Raw genomic sequence first — 23,780 nt, forward strand, 5'->3', positions numbered from 1 at the left:
GATTAAAAGTGTGTGAGCAAAATTTCCTATGTATTGCCTTTATAAGTTTCGAAGATCGCATGATTTTCGTCTTACAGGTGAGACGCACCAACATGACATGACCACATAACCTTACTGGCGTTACAAATCGAATGACGAATTATTATACCCCCCGATCTATGATGGAGGGTTATATAAAAAAATAACACAACAAAGCAGGAAGAAACAACATTTTAGATAAGGCATATTTGATGGAGTAATATTTTATCGACTAGCCTAAGTCACCGATATGACGAGCAGGCAGGCTAACAGTTTGTTTGTTTTTTGTGCATTCAGTAGATCTACGGTTTCGGACAAGACTACACAGTGTTACGTATGTTGTTTAGTGTTTAAAGTGGAAACGGCGGTCGGTCGGTCGATAAACCTACAACTATTTTTCATAGCAAAACAAAAAGCAAAACTTAAGTTTGAACAAAAATGTTGGAGCCACCGGTTGAATATTTAAAAAATTCTGAAAGTGAAATTTTAAAGAAACCAATGGGCACTTCCATTGCTGCAACTTCAAATGTTGCTTCTTCGCCTTGTGTCTCTGATTCGTTTCGTGGCTATTTGCAAACATTTGCCGCTGGCCTTTATTTGAACCTGTTTATGTATTTGCCATTTATTGCTTGGTTTTTCACAGCTTTTCTTATGGTGAGTGCTTAATGGACGTGCAAATGGAGTAAAGTGTTAAAAATTTGCATGTGAATTTTTCCGGGTTCATCAAAAAAGCAATGGTGTATTCATTTTAGTATTCGTAAAAAAAACTAATACAGAGGATAGGGGTACGTGGATATATTAGTTATTTGAAGCAAAAAGAAAAACAGCCTTATTCACAAAGAATTAAAACAGCTCTATTAACCGAAAATTGGCAAAATTTGCTTTTTTCGTATTCACAAACACGTAGTAGCCTATTTTTCCTTTAATAAGCCAATTTTATATTCGAAAAAGTTATCGGGTTGCCCAAAAAGTAATTGCGGATTTTTCATATAGTCGGCGTTGAAAAATTTTTTCACAGCTTGTGACTCTGTAATTGCATTCTTTCTTCTGTCAGTTATCAGCTGTTACTTTTAGCTTGCTTTAGAAAAAAAGTGTAAAAAAGTATATTTGATTAAAGTTCATTCTAAGGTTTATTAAAAATGCATTTACTTTCTTTTAAAAAATCCGCAATTACTTTTTGGGCAACCCAATATTATTGGTTTTACCATAACATTTCTATATGAATGAATGCGAAACAAATAAAATCTCTCAAAGTTTGGCTGCAGTGCGACACCACTTTTGCGAGAGGTTTTGTCCCAGTCCCTGAATGGAATGTTCATGGGCAAATTTGCATTTGCAAGTGTGCAACAAAAATTTAACACTCTTGTACACGAAGCATTTTGAGTCGATCTAGCCATGTCCGTCCGTCTGTCGAAATCACGATAGTTGTCGAACGTCAGAAGCTAGCCGCTTAAAATTTTGCACACATATTTCTTATTGATGTAGGTCGTTGGGTATTGCAAATGGGCCATATTGGTTCAGATTTGGATATAGCCTCATGTAAACCGATCCCACGATTTGATTTCTTGAGCACCTAGAAGCCTCAATTTCGTCCGATTTGGCGAAAATTTGGAACAAAGACTTGAGTTATGTTTTCCAATATCTAGGCCAAGTATGATCGAAATTGGTCCTTAAACAGATATGGCCTCCGATGCCCGGATTTGACTACTTGAGCCCTTAGAAGCCCGAATTTTCATCCGATTTGGCTGAAATTTGGATCAAAGGCTTGAGTTACGACTTCCACCAGCTTGCCAAGTATAATCTGCGTCGTCTTTAAACAGATTTGGCCCCCATATAAAGCGATCCTCGGGTTTGATTTTTTGAGCCCTTGAGAGCCTCAATTTTCATTCGATTTGGCTGAAATTTGGAACAAAAACTTGAGTCATTACTTTCAACATTTATGCCAAGTTTGATCCGAATGGGTCCATAAACAGATATAACCTCCATATAAACCGATCCCCGTATTTGACTACTTGAGCCCTTAGAAGCCCGAATTTTCATCCGATTTGGCTGAAATTTGGAACAAAGACTAGAGTTACGACTTACGACGTTTCTCCTTTTCTCCCGATACCTCTCCTTCATCTGGGGCGTTGCTACTGATTGCAGGGTTGCTCTATATGCCGCATTCTTGGCTTCAGTAGCATCTCGACACTCTTAGTCGTACCATGGGTTTTTTGGAGGAGGCTTCCGGTACCCAAGTACGGATTTCGCGGCATTTTCCATGGAGTGGGCAATTGTTTGCCACTGCGCCATTATATCATCGGAACAAGGAGTGCTTTCATCAAGCAGTTGGGTCAGTCGAGTGGAGTATGCCGCTGCCATTTGTTGTGTCTGCAGCTTTTCAATGTCCAGCTTCCGTGCAGTGTTAGATCGTACTTTCCTCGTCATGTTCAAACGGGTGCGAACCTTTGCTGCAACAAGGTAATGATCCGAATCTATATTCGCTCCACCGATCGATCGTACATCTAACATGCTGGATGAATGCCTTCCATCTATCACAACGTCATCAATTTGGTTTCTCGTGTTTTGATCGGGTGACAGCCATGTGGCTTTGTGGACATTTTTATGTTGAAATCTGGTGCTACTAACTACCATGTTTTTAGACGCGGCGAAATCTATCAACCTCAACCCATTACTGGACGTTATCTCGTGGAGGCTAAACTTTCCGACTGTTGGACCAAAAATGTCTTCCTTCCTTATTTTTGCATTAAAATCTCCCAGAACGATTTTAATATCATGGGCGGGGCAGCGGTCACATTTTCTCTCTAGGCGCTCGTAGAAAATATCCTTGGTCTGCTCATCTTTGTCTTTCGTCGGGGCATGGGCACAAATAAGGCTGATGTTGAAGAATTTGGCTTTTATGCGAATTGTGGCCAGCCTCTCATCCACCGGAGTAAAGCTGGAGACAATGTGTTTCAGTATCCGATTAACCCCAAATCCACAGCCAAATTCATGCCTCGTGTTATGGCAGATATAGTATAGTTCGTCACCGTTTGGTGTTGTAGTGACGCCATTCCCAGTCCATCGGACTTCCTGTAAGGCGGTTATATCTGCCTTGTACTTCTCTGATACATTCGCCAGCGCGTATACTGCACCTTCTCTATAAAGAGTGCGGACATTCCAGGTGCAGATCCGCAAATCATGGTCCTTTTTTCGTTTGCGTGGGTCGTCAACGTTGGGGGGGGGGTCCGTTTTTACTATTCCTTTGTTCCGGGGGCGGGTTATTGGCCCAGCGCCCCAACCCCATGGGTTTGTGGGATTACATGTATCCCTCGTTGTGGCGAGCCGCTTGCTCCAAGATCCGACGCTCGCCGCCAGCCGCCCCTAACCTGGGAACAGACGCTGATGTTGACCATCGGTTATTTGAAGGCGCCAATAACTCGCCTTGTCATCTCGAGAATCATTGGCACTCAGTATTTAATTAAGAGCCAGTGCCACCTGACTCCTCACTAAGACTCTCCTCTCGAAAATCGCTGACTGCCCGCGGCCGCATTTGCAGCTACTCCGCATAAAAAACGGAGCTTTCCACCATCCGCAACCTGTGGACGCGCCCGGTAGCTTTCAGCTAAGCTTCCCGTGATAACGATGGGCACCACACAAGCCAGAGCTCAAAGTTCCAGCCTGTGTGGTGCTCATACTCATCCCGTATCGGCCGGATCGGTTAATATTGGACCTATATCAGGTTATAAATCGTTTTGGACCGTACTTTGTATAGTTATTAGAAGTCATAGCAGACACTACATGCAAAATTTAAACCAAATCGGACAAAAATTGCAGCTTCCAGGAGCTCAGGGGTCAAATCGGGAGATCGGATTTTATAGGAGCTGTAAATATGAACCGATATGGCTCATTTGCAATTTTTTATTTAAAAATTGGAAAAATCCCTCGAATTCTCAAATTCTAAAGCCCAGTTGGGTTTATGTTTTTTACTCCATATGTCCCCTAAACCCATGCAAAAAATGTTGTGCATCCAAAAATATTTGTAGCCTCCACAGTAATTTTACTAAGTAATGCCGATTTAGAAACCAGCTTTGCATGAAATGGGGTATTTTGAAGAAAATTTACTTTATTATAGGTATCTTGAAGAAAATTTACACTTTTAACTGCAAAATTCTAAATAAGTAACTACACTGATAGAAATATGACGGTACTTTGCCAATACCGTCTGGTATTATTTTGTTCGCGGCATTGGTAAGGATTTTTAATACCATTTGATATCAATTCAATGCCAGACAAAGGAACTTAAAAATTGACGGCGACATATTTATATTCTTGTCATCGCGCCAGAAGTGTTGTTGAGCTTTGAACTTAACAACGGTGTAACATAACTTTTTGTAATTATAAACATAAACAATCGAAATAAAATTGGATTAAATTGACATTGGAATAATCAATAACGGTTTGGTACTAAGACCAATAACGCTCTGATGCTAAAAACAATAACAGATTGGTATTAAAACTAATAGCAGTTCGGTAAAAAGCTAGTACCAAAGGGTACTAATCATTTTATAGTTCATCCATACCATCCGGTGTTGTTTTTGTACCATAGGGCGTTGCTTCACTATCAATACCGTATGGTGCTAAAAATAAAAACAGATTGGTATTTAAACCAATACCAATTCGGTAATAAGGCTAGTACCAAACGGTACTAATCATTTTATAGTTCATCCGTACCATCCGGTATTGTTTTTGTACCATAGGTTGTTGCTTCACTATCAATACCGTGTGGTACTGAAATGGTGCTAAAAATAAAAGCAGATTGTTATTAAAACCAATACCAATTCGGTAACAAGGCTGGTACCAAACGCTACTAATCATTTTATATTTCATCAATACCATCCGGTATTGTTTTTGTACCATAGGGCGTTACTTCACTATCAATACCGTATCATTCTGAAATGGTGCTAAAAATTACAACAGATTGCTATTTAAACCAATACAATTCGGTAATAAGGCTGGTATCAAACGGTACTAATCATTTAATATTTCATCCATAAAATCCGGTATTGTTTTTGTACCATAGGTTGTTGCTTCACTATCAACACCGTATGGTTCTGAAATGGTGCTAAAAATTACAACAGATTGCTATTTAAACCAATACAATTCGGTAATAAGGCTGGTATCAAACGGTACTAATCATTTAATATTTCATCCATAAAATCCGGTATTGTTTTTGTACCATAGGTTGTTGCTTCACTATCAACACCGTATGGTTCTGAAATGGTGCTTAAAATAAAAACAGACTGTTATTAAAACCAATAGCAGTTCGATAATAAGGCTGGTACCAAACGGTACTAATCATTTTGTATTTCATCCATACCATCCGGTATTGTTTTTGTACCATAGGTTGTTGCTTCACTATCAATACCGTGTGGTACTGAAATGGTGTTAAAAATATAAACAGATTGTTATTAAAACCAATAGCAGTTCGGTAATAAGGCTAATACCAAACGGTACTAATCATTTTATAGTTCATCCGGTATCGTTTTTGTACCATAGGTTGTTGCTTCACTATCAATACCGTATGGTACTGAAATGGGGCTAAAAATAACAACAGATTGTTTTTAAAACCAATGCCAGTTCGGTAATGAGGCTATTACCAAACGGTACTAATCATTTTATAGTTCATCCATACCATCCGGTATTGTTTTTGTACAATACGATGTTGCTGTACTATCAATACCGAAATGAGTACGTTTGGTATCAATTTTTCTCCAAGTGTAAGATATCTTAATTCGTTTTTTTCTTTGATTTTGTTTTTGGACATCGGACCAGATTTGGCAGCATCAACAAATATACGTAATACCGAGAAGACCATATTTAGGGGGCTACTAAAAGACACCCGTACAGCCTTGCGCCTTGCAATTTTGCACACCTCAGCTCTAACCATTCCAAATTTCAAAGAGATAACGCGACATATGTGCGACATATTGTGGAGCCCACTTAGGGCATAGATAGGAATACGATAGGGGAATTTCTTGTATAGATTGAGTTTTAATGATTTTGAGCGATCAGCAAGCCGATAACTGGCTTTGGTACATGTATGTCCATAGTGGCATAGGGCGGGTTAAAATCCGCACGCTTTTTAAAAATCTTAAAACCAGCACCAGTAATTTGAAAAATTAATTTAATTTCTATTTTTAGTAACTATTTGTCATTGTCAAATAACTGGAATTGTCAGATAAAACATCGAAAAAATTCTAAAAACGTTTTATAGTTATTTGAGTGTTATTTTGTGTTTGTGAGTACGACGATCAGTTTATTAAGCAAAAAGTGGTTCTAAACCCATTGTTATCGGTCAAACCTTTTATTTTGCCTTTTCAAAGTATGTCCAATTGCCACTTTTAGATTTCAGTTCACAGATTTATTGATGAGTAAGTATAACCAATGGGTACGTGCAATAGAGTATAAAAGATGCCTTATTAATTAGATTTAATCACTGGACAATAGTAGCTTTAAGAATTATTTAAGAATTATGAACATTTGGGTAAGTATATTATTCCACAGCGTAAATAGCTTCTTGCTTTTTGTTATTTATTTTTGGGTTACAAGGTAAGTATGTAGGTAGGTATATTTATATGTAGGTAAGTATATAGGTAGGTAAATAACACATGGGGTAAGTGCAATTCTAGATTAGTTTTTTCTTTTCCAGGTATTTATGTATAAATTCATTTAGTTAAGAGGTAAGTATTTTGTGTTCTTTTCTTTATTCACATGTATTTGTCTTTAACTTTTGTTTCAGGTTTTTATGTACTCTTTTTTTTGACACCACTGTATGTTTAGATTGTTTTTTGTATACACATTTGACTTGATGTCTCTACTTTTTATAAAATGTACAAAATTTCTTTTTTCTTCACTTGTCACGGTTTTTTCTTCACTTGTCACGGTGTGGTCGAGTTAAAGGGCGCAAACATAATAAACATAATGACGTAGCCGTCGTCACTGCAGCCTATTCAACAGGCATATTGGCTGCATTCAGCAAAAAAACAATAACAAACTCTTGTATGCAAAAACCAATAGCTAGCGGCGGCTACACACTCATATGTACGTATGTAGGTGACATATGTGTGTATGATCGCAAACCGCTAGCTACGGCGAATTGGAATTTTTGGACTTTTGTTTTGCTATACAGTGAGTGTCAATGAGTTTAGCCCTTGGCTAAACATTCTGGCCCGCCCGTGACAAGTGTTACATCTTTTTTTTTTTTTTTATAAGTTCTAGATTAGTGTCTATGCATATTTCTAATAGGGCCCACGAAGACATAGCCGAGTGTTGTCTGGAAGGCGTTGACATCTCCGATTCCGGCAAAAACATGACCATCTCTCTGAAGTCTCGGGTAAACGTCAGCGCCCAACTCTAAATCTATCGAAGTATTGGCTCTAGGGTCTGTATCTGCAAGGGTGTCCGGTGCTAGATCACGGGTCGGGTCCTCCAATAGAGGTTCTGAGTAGGGTCGAAATGGTAACGCATCTGTGATAAGGGCATTCACCTTAAGTGCCCAGTTGCTATTTGGTCTGCGGTGCATTAACCGGAAGGTTGTGAACCTGTGGCCCTGGTATGTGAATGATCGTAAGCCAAGTCGCCGGAATGTAGAATAGGCCAGCCGAGACATTGTAGCCGCTTGGTTGATCAATGCTCGCACTGTGGCCCAAGTATCCACCCCGTCTTCTGCTACTCGTACCATGGCAGTTGGCACGAAAACAAGATCCCACCTAAAGGGTGGGGATGCTGTTGGTGCGGGTCTAGCGTTATTGGCGAGTGCAAAATCATCTGCGGGCCTCTCCATGTTTTCGAGCTGCGGTGCCCCATGCAGCAGGGTGTGATGTCGTACCTCACAGCGACGGCAGCCTGCAACAGACTGGCAATCGGGAGCGAGATGACTACGAGCCAAGCAATTGCGGCAATACCCGCGACGCTCCACCGTCTCATACCGCTGGTATGGGGTCTGGTCCCGGAATCGGCGGCATGTACTTAACGCGTGATCGTCTTGGCAGAGACCGCAAGAGTACTGCCAGGTTGTGGGTCTTCCGCGCCGATCTACATACTCGCGATCGTGATCACGATTCCGAGACTGATTTCGTTGGGGCCGGGGTTCCGCTCTTCGGTCTTTTCGATCCCGTCCCTCTCTGCCTTGTTGGCGCTCGTCTTCGGGCCAGGGCAAATATGCTGCCATTCCTGAAAATAAAAGATTTGGAGGAGTACTTTGTTTTTGGTTAGAGGCGCAACAGCCTAGTCAGGCGGAAAAAAGTTTGACCAGTTTAGTTATGGGTCTACTCAATGTACCGTGAGGGGTTCTAATGTCGACGACACGTGTATTTTGGTCGGTTCCAGGATGAGTTCTTTCAACGCGCCCCATTACCCACTCAGTGGGAGGGAACCTGTCGTCCCTGATAACGACTAAGTCATTTTCTTTAAGATTGTCTTGTTGGTACTTCCATTTTGTTCTACGGTGAAGTTCTTTGAGATACTCGGACTTCCAGCGCATACAAAAATATTGAGAAACGATCTTGAGTCGTTTCCATCTATTTACAAGGGTCAAATCTTGGTCAGAGACATTGGGTTCAGCCAGCGCAAGAATAGGTGTGCCGATAAGAAAATGACCAGGAGTAAGTGGAGACAAGTCGTTTGGGTCGTCACTCGCTACGCTCAAGGGTCTTGAATTCAAACAAGATTCTATGCGCGCTAATATTGTACAAAGTTCCTCAAATGTGAAGTTCATCTTGGGGATGAATTTACGAAGATGGGTCTTGAGAGACTTGACGCCCGCCTCCCACAGGCCGCCCATATGAGGGGCGCCCGGAGGTATGAATTTCCAGACAAAGTTTTGATAAGCATTTTGCTGTGAGACTTGATTCCGAAGACTCTTAAAAAGTTCGAGGCGATCCTTTCTCAGAATTTCTGAGGCCCCTACAAAATTCTTCCCGTTGTCAGAATATAGGCAAGCAGGACAACCTCTTCGACCGATGAATCGCGAAAAGGCAGCTAGAAAAGATTGTGAGGATAAATCTGTTGTTGCTTCTAAGTGAACGGCTTTTGTTGCGAAGCACACAAAAATGCAGATGTATCCCTTCGTAATGACACAAGCACGGCCGGAATAACTTTTAATATTGAAGGGTCCGGCAAAGTCTACTCCAGTATTCGTAAAGGGTCTAGAAAGGAATGTGCGCTCAGGTGGCAAGGCTGCCATAATCTGAGATTGAGTGTGTTCCTTGTATAAGATGCAAGTTTTGCAATTATGGATAACCTTTTTCACCAACGGTTTTAGTCTGAATATCCAGAATTCAGATCGTAATACCCTGGTCATGAGTTGGTTACCACCGTGAATAGTTATCTTGTGAGCGAATTCTACTAGGAGCTGCGTAAGTCTTGCCTCGTATGGCAAAATAATCGGGTGTCTCTCGTCGTAAGTCAGCACAGGAGACTGAACTAAGCGGCCGTTGGCTCGCATGACTCCCTTGGAGTCTAAAAACGGATTCAATGTTAGCAAACTGCTACTGGGAGAAATTCTAACATTGTTCTGTAGATCACGGTATTCAGGGGCAAAGTAACTCCCTTGGGTCAGTATAATTAAGCGTCGTTTGACATCTTGAATCTCTTCTGCAGTAACTTCAATTGATGTAATCCTTAGATGAGAACGACCTGCACCAGTGTTACGCCAATAACGCAGAACATAGCTTATAACCCTATACGCCCTCGACAGGGATGAGAATCTCACCAAAGGATCCTCGAAAGTTGAGGTGGCAAAAACTTTCAATGCTTTTGCTTCAAGATTTGTGTCTGAAGGGTCTTGGAAAGTCGGCCATCTATCTTTGGGAAATTTTAACCATTGTGGACCATGCCACCATAAACAGTGTTCCTTTAAATCTGAAGGTGTGCATCCTCTACTAGCAATGTCCGCAGGGTTGCTCTCCGAGTCTACGTGGCGCCAGTTTTCATTGCCCACGTTCTCTAAAATTTCTGACACTCGGTTTCCAACGAAGGTACTCCATGCACAGGCCGGTTTTTTTAGCCATGATAAAACAATTGTGGAATCCGTCCAAAACTGGGTCTTAAAATTCGAAATCTGAAGATTGGTTGTGGTTGCTGAAGCTAATTTTGATAGAAGCACTGCTCCACAGAGTTCGAGTCTCGGCAAGGAAATCTTTTTTATCGGGGCAACACGGGTCTTGGCCGCTAATAGGAAAGTATCGGTTTGGTGGTTGTCATGTTCCACCCTAATATACAATGCTGCACCATATGCACTTTCGGAGGCATCACAGAAACCGTGTACTTCAACTTGCGAGCCAGGCGTGAAATGTATCCACCGTGGAACTTTAACCGATTCTATAGCCTTTGTGTGTTTTACAAAGTTTTGCCAGTTTATCAAGGTTATTGGCTTAAGCGCGTCATCCCAGTCGATTTTATCCAGCCATACTTGCTGCATGACTAGCTTTGCCACGACAACTATTGGGGCCAACCACCCGCAAGGGTCAAACAATTTCGCTATGGCCGATAAAACTTCTCTTTTCGTGTATGACTGTCTGATTTCGAGTAACGGTTGGGTGAAAGTGAAAAAATCCCCCGAAATATTCCACCGGATGCCAAGAGTCTTGGTCGAGGAGTCTTCAGAAAGCTCTAGCCAATTTACTGGAAGAAGTTGTTCTGCCGGTAAATCTTGAATAATTTTGTGATCATTTGATGTCCATTTCATAAGTTGAAATCCAGCAGAGTCCAAGGCCGAAATTAACTCTTTTCGGGATTTGATGGCTTCTTCAACTGTATGAGCTCCGGCAAGAACATCATCAACATATAGATTCTCTCGAATGATCTTTGACGCAAGGGGGTATGTGTCCGTCACGTCTTCCGCAAGTTGAAGAAGTGTCCGGATTGCAAGGAAAGGCGCGCAGTTTACTCCAAATGTTACAGTCAAGAGCTCAAAATCCTCAACTGGGTCCTTTGGAGATTTTCTAAAAAGTATTCTCTGGAATTGTGTCTGACTAGGGTCGAGAAGAATCTGTCTATACATTTTTGTGACATCCGCATTAAATACGTATTTGAAGAACCTCCACTTCAAAATTTGTAAAACAAGATCTTGCTGCAGAATGGGTCCAGCAAACAAGTTATCATTTAGGCTCCTTCTGTTCGACGACGGACTTGACGCGTTGAAAACTACCCTAAGCTTTGTAGTGAGTCGGTCTGGCTTAATGACAGCATGATGCGGCAAATAGTAATTCGGAGTCTTTGTTATCTCCTGTGCCGTAATTTTCCTCATATGTCCCAATTTCAGATATTCGAGAATGGCATTATCGTACTGCTCCTTGATTTCCGGGGTTTTTTGAAGCTTTCTTTCCATTCTGTAGAATTGTGCCATTGCGATATTCCTCGAGTTTCCCAACTCTTCACAATTTTTAAAAGGGAGGGTCACAATATATCTTCCCTTAGAGTTACGCCTTACAGTGTCTTTAAAGCTTTGTTCGCAAAACATGTCTTCTTCAGACCTCAAAATCTTTTTGGGGGTCTCCTCCATCTCCCAAAATCGCGTAAGGACTTTCTCTATTGATACTGTACTATGTAAAGAAACTCGGCTGTTGTCCGTTGCTTCATGTGCGATGGGTCCTCCCACTATCCATCCAAAAACAGTGTTTTGAGCCAAGAGTGAGCTGATTGTCCTCATAGGGGATCCAATTTCAAAGATAAGGGGTCCTATGTCCATTCCAATCAATAGGTCCACTGGCTGGCTAATGTAGAACTTCGGGTCTGCCAATTCAAGGTTGGCAACATCACGAAGTTGTGCTAGGTCTAAGTTGTGCGGTGGTAAGTTAGAAGGTAGGGTCTTTAAAACGGGTGCCCAAACCTCTAATTCAAATCTAGGGTCTAAACGAGTACGCAAGGTGAAAAGACAAGCCTTATTTGAAGTCTCAGCTACAATTTGGCTAAGTCCCGTAACGTGTACTAAGTTCCGTTTAGTTGGAAGACTCAACTTGTTCTTGAGTTTTTCCGTAATGAAAGTGGACTGCGATCCAGAGTCAATAATCGCCCTGGCATCGAATAGCTGTCCTCTAGATTCTATTTGCACTATAGCAGTAAAAAGTAAGGTTCCCCCCGGATGATGCTCCCAAATTCGATTATCCTGAAGGGTCAAAGTTGTAATGTTATTCTGTTGTGTGTCTGGTGTGGACTGTATACGAGTTGTAAGAGCTGCAGCACTAGAACTAGGTTGTACTGCATCTCTAGCTGAGTCTTGATTACGAGGTTGGGTCTCTTGTCCCTTATGTAGCATTGTATGATGTCGCAAGTTGCATTCGCGGCATGTAAACTTGCTTTTGCATTCCTTAACCCCATGGTTCGATGAAAGACAATTGTAACACAAATGCGAAATCTTCACAATGTGAATTCTATCATTAATGTTCTTTTTGATAAACTTTGGGCAATCTCGAATAAAATGTGTCGCCTTACAAATTTGGCAACTTTGACCATTTTGGTTTCGAGTCATTGAGGATTGACTCTGGTTATAATTATTCTTTACCCCAGATGATTTGATATTTTGTAAAGTGTTGGTGTGAAAACTATTTACGTATTTATCCTTTCTGAAATTTTCTTGCCTATTACTGTGCTTGCTATACGTTGATTTAATGTTGCTCACAGATTCGAGTGTCTTAAACTTATGGGACAGGAATTTGTTAAATTCCTCCCATTTTGGGAGAATCTTACAATCCTCCAGAGAATTTTCAAATTCCCCCAAAAAGGGTCTTGGCAATTTTGCAGAGCATAAGTAAATTAACATTGGGTCCCACTGTTCAACTTCTACTCCCAGTGTTTCCAGGGTCTGTATGCAACTATTCACTGTCCGTTGCAGTTTTTGAACTGAATAAGAACAATCTACCGTGACGTCCGGCAAATTAAACAATACTTTCAATTGTTCATTGACTTGCATCCTTTTGTTTTCATATCGGTTAGTTAAACTTGACCAAGCTAGTTTAAAGCCATCGTTCGTCAGAGGCACGTTGCTTATGATCTCTCTCGCTTCCCCTGTAGTCTTTTGGGTAAGATGAAAAAGTTTTTCGACATTGCTTAATTTGGAATTTTTTATATAAATGGCGGTGAAGAGGTCCCTAAAAGTTGGCCAAGCTGTGTATCCTCCCTTAAATGTGTCTGTATCACACGGTGGGAGTCTTGAAACTGGCGCAAAATCTACATCTTCGGGTCTGGCTTGTTGCATCGATTCTCCTTCTATTTTCTCCTGGGTCGCTTGATCCTTCAATGCGTTAATATCCGAATTCAACGAACCTACAACACGCATGTAGCTTAGTCGAGCATCTTTGTAATGAGATCGAAGCTTGTTCTTATCTATGGCGGTCTCTTCCGCCGCGGTGATATGATCGCGACAGTCTAAGTACGATTTCTTGACGTTGTCCCACAATGAATCTAACTCCACCCTTAGAGCCTCAAGACTATGTATATTATCATCAGATTTTGCAGCTGCAAATGTGTTGTCGAAATCTACCAAATCGTTGACGCTATTCGCAAACCTGTCACTCTTAAACTTTGCCTTCTCCATTTTGTTTAAAATCTCTTCCTTCAAACTTTATTTTTATCCAAACCAAAGAATGAGAAGACAAAACAAAATGTTAATCACAGTCGGTGTATGACCACTATTCAGAAATTTACTTTTTGAAGGGTCAGATCCCGAATTCTAGGCGCAAAAATTGGAAAAATTTATTCAATTTTCGTCTTGGTGGGTTAGAAGTAGGCTTTGGAAAACGTATCAGGTATTCTACTTCACAATGTACAAAAACAGAAGATGTAAAACCAGAGTGTCAGCAATCACATCAAACAATCAGAAGAATGATTTCGGTAGAAAGGGTCACATAAACACCTATTCCAAAAATTCCGCACAGGAAACGAAAAAGGTTCCTCAGATTTGCAATTCGCAACAAAACCACAACAAAAACCGACGCCTTTGTGCTTTGGTACTTGGTACCCTGTGGGGACGTGATACAATAAAAATGTTTAACTTGGGTCACTTTGGAGAATAACAGACGTAGCAAATAATCGTAGGGTATCAAGGAAGGATCAGTTTGCAGTGTATGTTCGGTAGCAAATTTCCTAAAAAATTTTTTTCCAAAATCCGCCAAATCCAAAACGGTTTATTAAGCTTTCCGACAAAACGTTGTGTGATCTTTCAAAAAAAAATTTTTGTAAAACAAAATTCAATCGTGTAACGTTTGTCCACGATAAAAACAAATGTTCTCTTTCTTTTTTTTTTTTTTTTTGACTAAAACCGCTTAATGCCGCACTCGCAACAGTCTAATAAAATGATCAAAGGATCCAACTAAAGGGTTCGCAATGGACTTAGTTTCATTTGCTTCTTTATACACTGATTTACTTAAATGTTGACTTGAGTCATTTTGTCATATATCACAAGGCAAGTGCATACGTGGGGTCGTTATAAAGTTCGTTCACGAAGGTTTGTTATAAAATTTCCAAAAAATGATCTTTATCTTTTGTTAAAATATTTCTTTAATCTCGGCGAAATGTCCTCTTTAACAAACGACAACGATGGGAAGTCCGTCCCAAAAAAAGTTCACGAAAAACAATTGATTTAAGGTAAATTCTTTTTGTTCATATGAAAACACGCAAGAGTCAAAAACAAGGGTCAAGGATGTTTACCGCAAAAAATTTTGTAAACGGGTCAAACAAATTTCCAATTTCATAAGATTGCACGGGTCAAACATACAAAATATATAGGGTCAAGCAAAAAGCACGAACAATTCCATCCTTACAGCAGCAGGTGGAGATTCTTCTAGCAGCACCCAGTATATTTCGTTGGCTTGTCGCGCCAAAAAACGAAAAAACAAGCTTGTACTCACTTTGGTATATAGAGATTTGGGTGTTTGTGTGTATGTGTGTCCGTCTGCTTTTCCCTTTGGATGCGTGGCTGAATTAGCAGACCGTTGTAACGGTATAACCCCAGATTTTTCGAGAACCTTCCTAGTTCACGAAATTGAAGAAAATGTTGTTGTTTTTAGTCTGTGTGTGTGTTTTTGTCACGAACGCGCGCAGCACCGTTTAAAAATTTTGTTTCCAAAGTTTTAGTTTTATTAAAAAATTTCACACCAAAAAAATCAATTGATCTTGGCAAACCTCACAATGTTCTTGGTTAAAAAAAATTCTTTGTCTTTCTTTTTTTTGTAAGTACACCAACACTCACAAACCACTTTTGCATTTATAACTTTTCTTTTTTTCCTCAGATTTTCTTTGCTTTATTCTCACAGGTTTTTGGTAGGTACAAAGCACATTTTTTTTTTATTAACAAAATTTTGTTTTTTCAATTTTCTATCACGGTATTTTATTTCACAAAACACAATTCGGTTCGAATGGACCAAAATGTTATCGGTCAAACCTTTTATTTTGCCTTTTCAAAGTATGTCCAATTGCCACTTTTAGATTTCAGTTCACAGATTTATTGATGAGTAAGTATAACCAATGGGTACGTGCAATAGAGTATAAAAGATGCCTTATTAATTAGATTTAATCACTGGACAATAGTAGCTTTAAGAATTATTTAAGAATTATGAACATTTGGGTAAGTATATTATTCCACAGCGTAAATAGCTTCTTGCTTTTTGTTATTTATTTTTGGGTTACAAGGTAAGTATGTAGGTAGGTATATTTATATGTAGGTAAGTATATAGGTAGGTAAATAACACATGGGGTAAGTGCAATTCTAGATTAGTTTTTTCTTTTCCAGGTATTTATGTATAAATTCATTTAGTTAAGAGGTAAGTATTTTGTGTTCTTTTCTTTATTCACATGTATTTGTCTTTAACTTTTGTTTCAGGTTTTTATGTACTCTTTTTTTTGACACCACTGTATGTTTAGATTGTTTTTTGTATACACATTTGACTTGATGTCTCTACTTTTTATAAAATGTACAAAATTTCTTTTTTCTTCACTTGTCACGGTTTTTTCTTCACTTGTCACGGTGTGGTCGAGTTAAAGGGCGCAAACATAATAAACATAATGACGTAGCCGTCGTCACTGCAGCCTATTCAACAGGCATATTGGCTGCATTCAGCAAAAAAACAATAACAAACTCTTGTATGCAAAAACCAATAGCTAGCGGCGGCTACACACTCATATGTACGTATGTAGGTGACATATGTGTGTATGATCGCAAACCGCTAGCTACGGCGAATTGGAATTTTTGGACTTTTGTTTTGCTATACAGTGAGTGTCAATGAGTTTAGCCCTTGGCTAAACACCCATCATAGCAAATTTTTGAGAATAAGGCCGTAAATGTTCACATCAGATTAGTTTACAGAGAAAGCAAAGTGATGGGAGGTAACTCCAGACTATACTATATATATGTATAGCATATGCAATACAACCCCCCTGGTTGATATCAACCGTTTCTTCAAATGTCAATATGGGTTAAAACATTTAGTTAATCGAATTTTATATCAATTCTAATTTTGGTGCTTTTATGACCCTATAGGGCAATAAAACTTAAAAAAAATATAAGATTAATAATATTGGGCAAACATAATGATTACTTAACGAATTTTAAAAATAATAGCAACTGTGTCAACCACTATTTATTTGACTCTTAAGAAACTCAAAAATCAACATGGGTAGATTGCACGCAGTTAACCCATAACTGACGAATGAGTAGAAAAATACCTCAAAATTTGTCTTGGAAAAATTCTAGTACTTGTTAGGTGACACAAAAACAAGTAAAAATAAGCTAAGTTTGGCAGGGCCGAATCTTATATACCCTCCACCATGGGTAGTTGTTGTCAAGTTATTTTCACGGTTTCTCTTTTTACATTGTCTTCTTGGTTTGGCTCGAGGTCATTGAACAATTCACAAAAACAGGTGTTGGTGTTTTATATAATTGTTTTATTTGTAATTTTTACGAATATTTCGACCACCGCCGGTGATCTTTATCAGGGTTTCAACTATAAATTTAACAAACAAGTAATTTTAAAAAAATTATAACATTATACATTTGAAAATAATTATATTTTGAAACAAAACAATTGACTTTTCCTTTACAGTGCACAAGTTCGACTAAAGCTCTCTCATTTTTGTCTGTATTTTTGCACCAAATTCCTGTAACTTTGAGCACAATTTTCTGTGTCTTTCTTAAAGTTTATACGTTTGTGTCAATAATATGTAACATTTCCAATCTAGTCTTTTCTGATTGGATTCTTGTGATAGTATGTCTACATCTTTAAAATTTGTTGTATGGCCTGTTAAAGTGCAATGTGCTGCAAGTGCAGTTTTTTGTTCTAAACGTTTGTCTTTCATTTTCTGGTCAGATTTGTGAGATGATAATCTTGTCTTTAATTTAGTTTTGGTTGTTCCTACATATGTCATTTGACATAAATTAGCTTCATCCCCGTTACATTTAATCTTATAAACTACATTTGATTTGTCCTCCTTTTTCATCCCTGATTTAGTCCTGCCGAATATACTATTTAGTGTGTTGTGGCTTTTTAAAGCAAGCTGGTATTTTTCCCTGTTATATATTTGGTTGCCCAAAAAGTAATTGCGGATTTTTCAAAAGAAAGTAAATGCATTTTTAATAAAACATAGAATGAACTTAAATCAAATACAATATATAATTGCCATTTTGTTCGACAACCTTTTGCCATCTTCCTGGCAAATTTAGTATTCCATGCTCATAGAACTTCTGGCCTTTATCAGCAAAAAACTTAACCAAGTGCGATTTTATAGTCTCATCATTGCCGAAAGTTTTACCATTTAAGGAGTTCTGCAAAGATCGAAATAAATGGTAGTCTGATGGTGCAAGGTCAGGGCTATATGGTGGATGCATCAAAAGTTCCCAGCCAAGCTCACTCAGTTTTTGGCGAGTGACCAAAGATGTGTGCGGTCTAGCGTTGTCCTGGTGGAATATGACACCTTTACGATTGACCAATTCTGGTCGCTTCTCCTTGATGGCTGTATTCAATTTGTCCAATTGTTGACAGTAAACATCCGAATTAATCGTTTGGTTCCTTGGAAGCAGCTCAAAATATACCACACCCTTCCAATCCCACCAAATAGACAGCATAACCTTCTTTTGGTGGATATCAGCCTTTGAAGTGGTTTGAGCTGGTTCACCTTTCTTGGACCATGATCGTTTTCGACTAATGTTGTTGTAAACAATCCATTTTTCATCTCCAGTTATGATTCGTTTTTAAAACGGATCGAATTCATTGCGTTTAAGGTGCATATCACAAGCGTTGATTCGGTTTGTTAAATGAATTTCTTTCAATACATGTGGTACCCATATTAAAATTGACACCAAACAAACAAATGTAAACAAAATTTCGCGCACTTTTTTTCTAAAGCAAGCTAAAAGTAACAGCTGATAACTGACAGAAGAAAGAATGCAATTACAGAGTCACAAGCCGTTGAACAAATTTGTCAATGCCGACTATATTACTACTATATTACCGACAATTACTCTTTGGGCAACCCAATATATTGGAATTGGTAAGCCTTTCCGAAAATCCTGGAATATACGTCGTTTTCTTGAAGATTTTTGGTGTTGGTTCAATTTCGTTGTTCGTAATTCTATTCTAGACGAATTTTATAAGGTCTTTAATAGCTGTGCTTGGGAAGTCATCTAATAGAAATATTTGTTGAATTTTTCTTTCGTTTTCTTGATGATATATTTTGTCATTGATTTTTAATACTCTGTCGATAAAATTAGTAGCCGTATTTATTTGTATTCTTCTCCGATGATTTGAATAATAATTTATGAGTCTTGCAGATGCTGTATCTTTTTGATACCAATTTAATTTAAACATATTTTGATGCCGGTGGACACGGTGTCAAGATATGGCAATTTGTTGTTTGATTCACGTTCCATTGTGAACGAGACTTGTGGGTGGAAGGAATTAAGAACTTGTAGAGTATTTTCCACTTCCGTTCTTTCCAATACACAAAATATATCGTCCACGTATTTGGTCAGAAATCTTGGTTTTGTTGTAATTTTCTCAATTGAAGCGTCTAGTAAGCTTTCCATTACAATATCGGCGATTATCGGAGAGATGGGTGAACCCATTGGCATGCCTTTCTTTTGCTCATACAATTTCTCATGGTATGTATAATATCTAGAATCTTTTATGCATAATGTTAACAATTCTATAAATAATTCCTATGGTATCTTTGAGTGCTCCGGGATGTCGTTCCACTTTTCGGTTATAGTGTTTATAGCTAAATTAACCGGTATGCTTGGAAATAGAGACACAACGTCGAAAGATATTAATTATTAATCATTGCCTCTGATTTCCTTGTCATTGATTTTGGATTTGAATTCTATCCCGCCCGTATGTTACATTGTGAATCTCTAGTCAAGTTATTTAATACGTCTGTAAGATATTTCGATAGCCCATATGTTGGGGAATTAATCGATGAACAAATCGACCTGAATGGTGTTCCCTCCTTATGGATTTTGAGTATGCCATAAATTCTTGGGGCAATCGCGGTATAATTCGTCAACAGATTCTTGTTGTTCAATGCTTATTATATTCATTTTGAATAATTTGTCTACTAATTTGTTGTTTTTTGCCTGTAGTCCTGAAGTGGGATCCCTTTTTAGACGTTTAGATGCTTCGCATTTTTGTATCGTATTCATTTTTTTGCAATGCTACTGTTTTGCCTCCTTTATCTGCTGACAAAATTAAAATGTCCTTATTAGCCTTTAGAATCCTCCCCCTAATAACTCATCCGCAGAAGTCTGCCTCTCCCTGTACCCAGTGTGACGTCAAAGATATGCAACGATCAGTCAGGACTCCTATTAGCAGTCATAAGTTATGCTTTCATGCCTAGGATAAGCGAAGTCCTTGCACATGTAAAAACTTCTCCTCAAGGAGGTGTCGCTCTGCGGCACGCCGTTTGTATTCGGCTTTAAAAAGGAGGTCCCTTATCATTGAGCTTAAAATTAAATCGGGCAGCACTCCTTAATGGAATGTTCATGGGCAAATTTGCATTTGCATCAGTTTATAGATAGATTTGTTAAGACTCTTAACCGACGTCATCATGCTAAATTTCAGACAAATCGGATAATAATTGCGATCTCTGGAGGCTCAAAAAGTTAAATCGGGAGATCGGTTTAAATGGGAGCTACATCACGTTATAGACCGATTTGGACCATGCTTCACTTTTTTCTTTATTACACTCAAATATTCGTCTGTGTAAAATTTTGGAGCTAAAGGGTGATTTTTTTGAGGTTAGGATTTTCATGCATTAGTATTTGACAGATCACGTGGGATTTCAGACATGGTGTCAAAGAGAAAGATGCTCAGTATGCTTTGACATTTCATCGTGAATAGACTTACTAACGAGCAACGCTTGCAAATCATTGAATTTTATTACCAAAATCAGTGTTCGGTTCGAAATGTGTTCAAATTTTGACAAATTTTGTTCAGCGATGAGGCTCATTTCTGGTTGAATGGCTACGTAAATAAGCAAAATTGCCGCATTTGGAGTGAAGAGCAACCAGAAACCGTTCAAGAACTGCCCATGCATCCCGAAAAATGCACTGTTTGGTGTGGTTTGTACGCTGGTGGAATCATTGGACCGTATTTTTTCAAAGATGCTGTTGGACGCAACGTTACGGTGAATGAACACATTTCGAACCGAACACTGATTTTGGTAATAAAATTCAATGATTTGCAAGCGTTGCTCGTTAGTAAGTCTATTCATGATGAAATGTCAAAGCATACTGAGCATCTTTCTCTTTGACACCATGTCTGAAATCCCACGTGATCTGTCAAATACTAATGCATGAAAATCCTAACCTCAAAAAAATCACCCTTTATATGTTAACTCTAACTGTTTTCGTTCAACTTTACACTAAGAGGCGACACTGTGCGCCGCTTTCACAGCAACACCATTTGAAAGACTCTGAACCCATACATTAGTCCATAAGAATCCCAAATTCCTGTTCCATTGCCCCCATCCAATTTAGACGCATCCGTGTATACAGAAGGTAGCGGGAAGGACCGGCTGCCCCCAAGTACTACCCTGGTATTTTATCAATCACGCCGCATATAGCATGGCACCAAGCTGCTACACCCTTCCCCCGTAGAACAGAAGAATGGCCTGAGCTAGAGAAGCGCCATGTACAGGATGTACATAACTGTTTTATAGATTGATTTTCCGTTTCATGGTATTGAGCCCATGGAATGTGTATTTTATACCCGATTTCGCTGAAATTTGAAACAATGAGTTTCATGCTCGACATCCTTGCTGAGTATGGTCGAGGTCGCACCATATTTAAATATAATTGTCATATAGACCGATCTCCCGCTTTAAAGTAAAAGCGTCATTTAATACCCGTTGTCCACAAAATTTGGAATGGTCAGAATTTTATCCGATAAAATGAGTTCCTTTGTGAGATTAATAAAATTTTTTTTCTCTTTCACCTTTCCAGATTTATTTTGGTTTCCTTGGTCGAACTCTGTTGCTCATTTATTTTGCTTATATATACTATGATCATAAGACAACCCATTCGACGATTCATGGCAATGGGTAAGCATCAAAAAAATTTCAAACATTTATTTTCCTTTCTATAGGTTACATAAATGTGTATTTTTTTAATGTAAAATGTTCTCTTAAATCAAAATATGTGATGTTAATCTATTTTTTCCTAGTTTGATGTTTTTTCGTGACAACTTTTTGACGGATCTTGCTCGTGAGTATTACCCAGTTAAACTGGTTAAGACAGCAGAGTTGCCACCGAATCGAAATTATTTAGTTGCCTGTTTTCCTCATGGTGTCATAAGGTGAGTTTAAATTAATTTAATTAAAATTAAATAAATTTTAATTTATTGGGTTGCCCAAAAAGTAATTGCGGATTTTTTAAAAGAAAGTAAATGAATTTTTAATAAAACTTAGAATGAACTTTAATTATTATTATTTATTATTTATTAATAGATTTTTGAGTACACAATGATAGAGGTTTGAAATTCAGTGTTGTTGTAAATCTATAAAGCTGGCATAGCAAGAATGCTGTTAGCCATATAATTCATTGATATTACCAAAGGTTGGCTGATTATAGTATGTTAATCTATGTTATATAAAGTTGTTTACATATTGGAGACTATAAAAAAGAGAAAGTGCTATTTTAAAAGTTAAATTCATTTTGTATAAAGTTTCTATATTTAATACAATTTTCTAAATATTTGTATAGAGATAAAAAATTCGTGCCATTCAATATGCTTATTACTTCGTTTACATTAAGTGTGGGCTTATTAAAGTAAATAATTCTGAGATTTGTGTATATTGGGCACGAGCCGATAAAGTGGAAGGTGTTCTCGGTTTCGTCTGTGTTACAAATTGAGCAAACGCCATCGGTATTGTCTCTGAAAGATCTAGCATTTAAATTAAGTAACCCGCCTCTAGCCTTTACAATGATACTTGTAGCACGTGAAGATAAGTTCGCAGTGAGTTCCGGTATCCTGGTGTATTCAAGCTGTGGGTAAAGGTCATGGAACTGTGAGCCTTTTGCCCTAACCTCAAAATCTAATCTCTCCTTTGATTTAAGTAGTTCTATAACTTCTTTCCAGTACGAGGGTAAATGTGTCGCGTTGTAGTGCAAAGAAAATTGCAGAGATTGGCATATATTGGACCATTCTTCTGCCCAAGACATATTCAGTTCTATGATCTTCAGCGCAAGAATACGTGGTAATCGTCGACAGTCTAGTTGGAGTACTCTGTCAATGTAGCAAAAATGTGTCTTCAATGTAGAACAGAAAAGTGAATTGAATCCAGTTTCCAGATATAACATGTAGTTAGGCGTATTGTTAGGCAGATATAACATTTTCTTAATAAAGAATCTAAACAATTTCTCCACGTCCTCATATCTTACACATCCCCAAATTTCTGCGGCATAACACATTATAGACTTTGAACACGATTCAAAAATTTTAAGTTTATTAGCCTTCGATATTTTTGGGTGATTAATATATCTTGACCAAGTAGAATTTATCGCCATTTTAGACGCAGTGAGCTTGTTCTGAAGATGTTTTCTAAAAGATAAGTTGTAACTTAATTCGACACCAAGGTAAGTGTAACTATTCACAATTTCGATATTCTGATTCCCAAACCGCCAATTCAAGTTTCTAGCGACTCTTGTGCCCTTCCGGAAAATAAGTATCTTAGATTTGGCAAGGTTTACCTTCAGACTCCATGTCAAACAATACTCCTCAAGAACGTTAATCATATCTTGTAACCCTTCTGCAGTTTCAGACAGAATGACAATGTCGTCTGCATACAAAAGAACTTTAATGTTAGTATCTGCTACGTTCACACCTCCTGGTAAAGAATCGGGTAAGTCATTAACATATAAAGAGAACAGTACTGGGCTGAGTGTACAACCCTGCTTCACTCCTGTTTCCACCGAAAAGTAATCTGAGAATGCATTTCCGTCCCAGATTTTACTCGTAGTATTTTCATACAATAGTTGCAATATCCGCACAATCTTCGTAGAGAGTCCATAGCTTGACAATTTATAAAATAAGCTGTTTCTGGGGATCAGATCGAAAGCAGATGAGAAATCTACAAAGAAAGCGTAGGTAGCCTTGTTCTTCAAATTATTCAAATTAACAATGTTAACCAGATTGAATATATTGTCAAGCGTGGAGTACTCTTTTCTGAACCCAGACTGGAACTCATTTAGAATGTCATTTCTTTCTATCCAAGCAGATATCCGATTCAAAAGCAAA

General features: G+C 38.5%; 1 protein-coding gene across 1 annotated transcript in view; it reads left to right on the top strand.

Annotated features, from left to right (window-relative positions):
* The first annotated feature begins 284 nt into the window (after positions 1-284).
* The window catches only part of LOC106084026 (2-acylglycerol O-acyltransferase 2), a 32,622-nt gene continuing 9,126 nt past the window's right edge, over positions 285-23,780 (top strand). The window contains exons 1-3 of the mRNA XM_013247423.2: positions 285-672; positions 21,488-21,585; positions 21,708-21,839. Coding sequence (XP_013102877.2) covers positions 457-672; positions 21,488-21,585; positions 21,708-21,839 — 446 coding nt within the window. The 5' untranslated portion in view covers positions 285-456. The remainder of the gene's footprint in view (positions 673-21,487; positions 21,586-21,707; positions 21,840-23,780) is intronic.

This window comes from Stomoxys calcitrans, chromosome 5 (genome assembly GCF_963082655.1).
Source record: "Stomoxys calcitrans chromosome 5, idStoCalc2.1, whole genome shotgun sequence".
NCBI classification, from domain to species: domain Eukaryota; kingdom Metazoa; phylum Arthropoda; class Insecta; order Diptera; family Muscidae; genus Stomoxys; species Stomoxys calcitrans.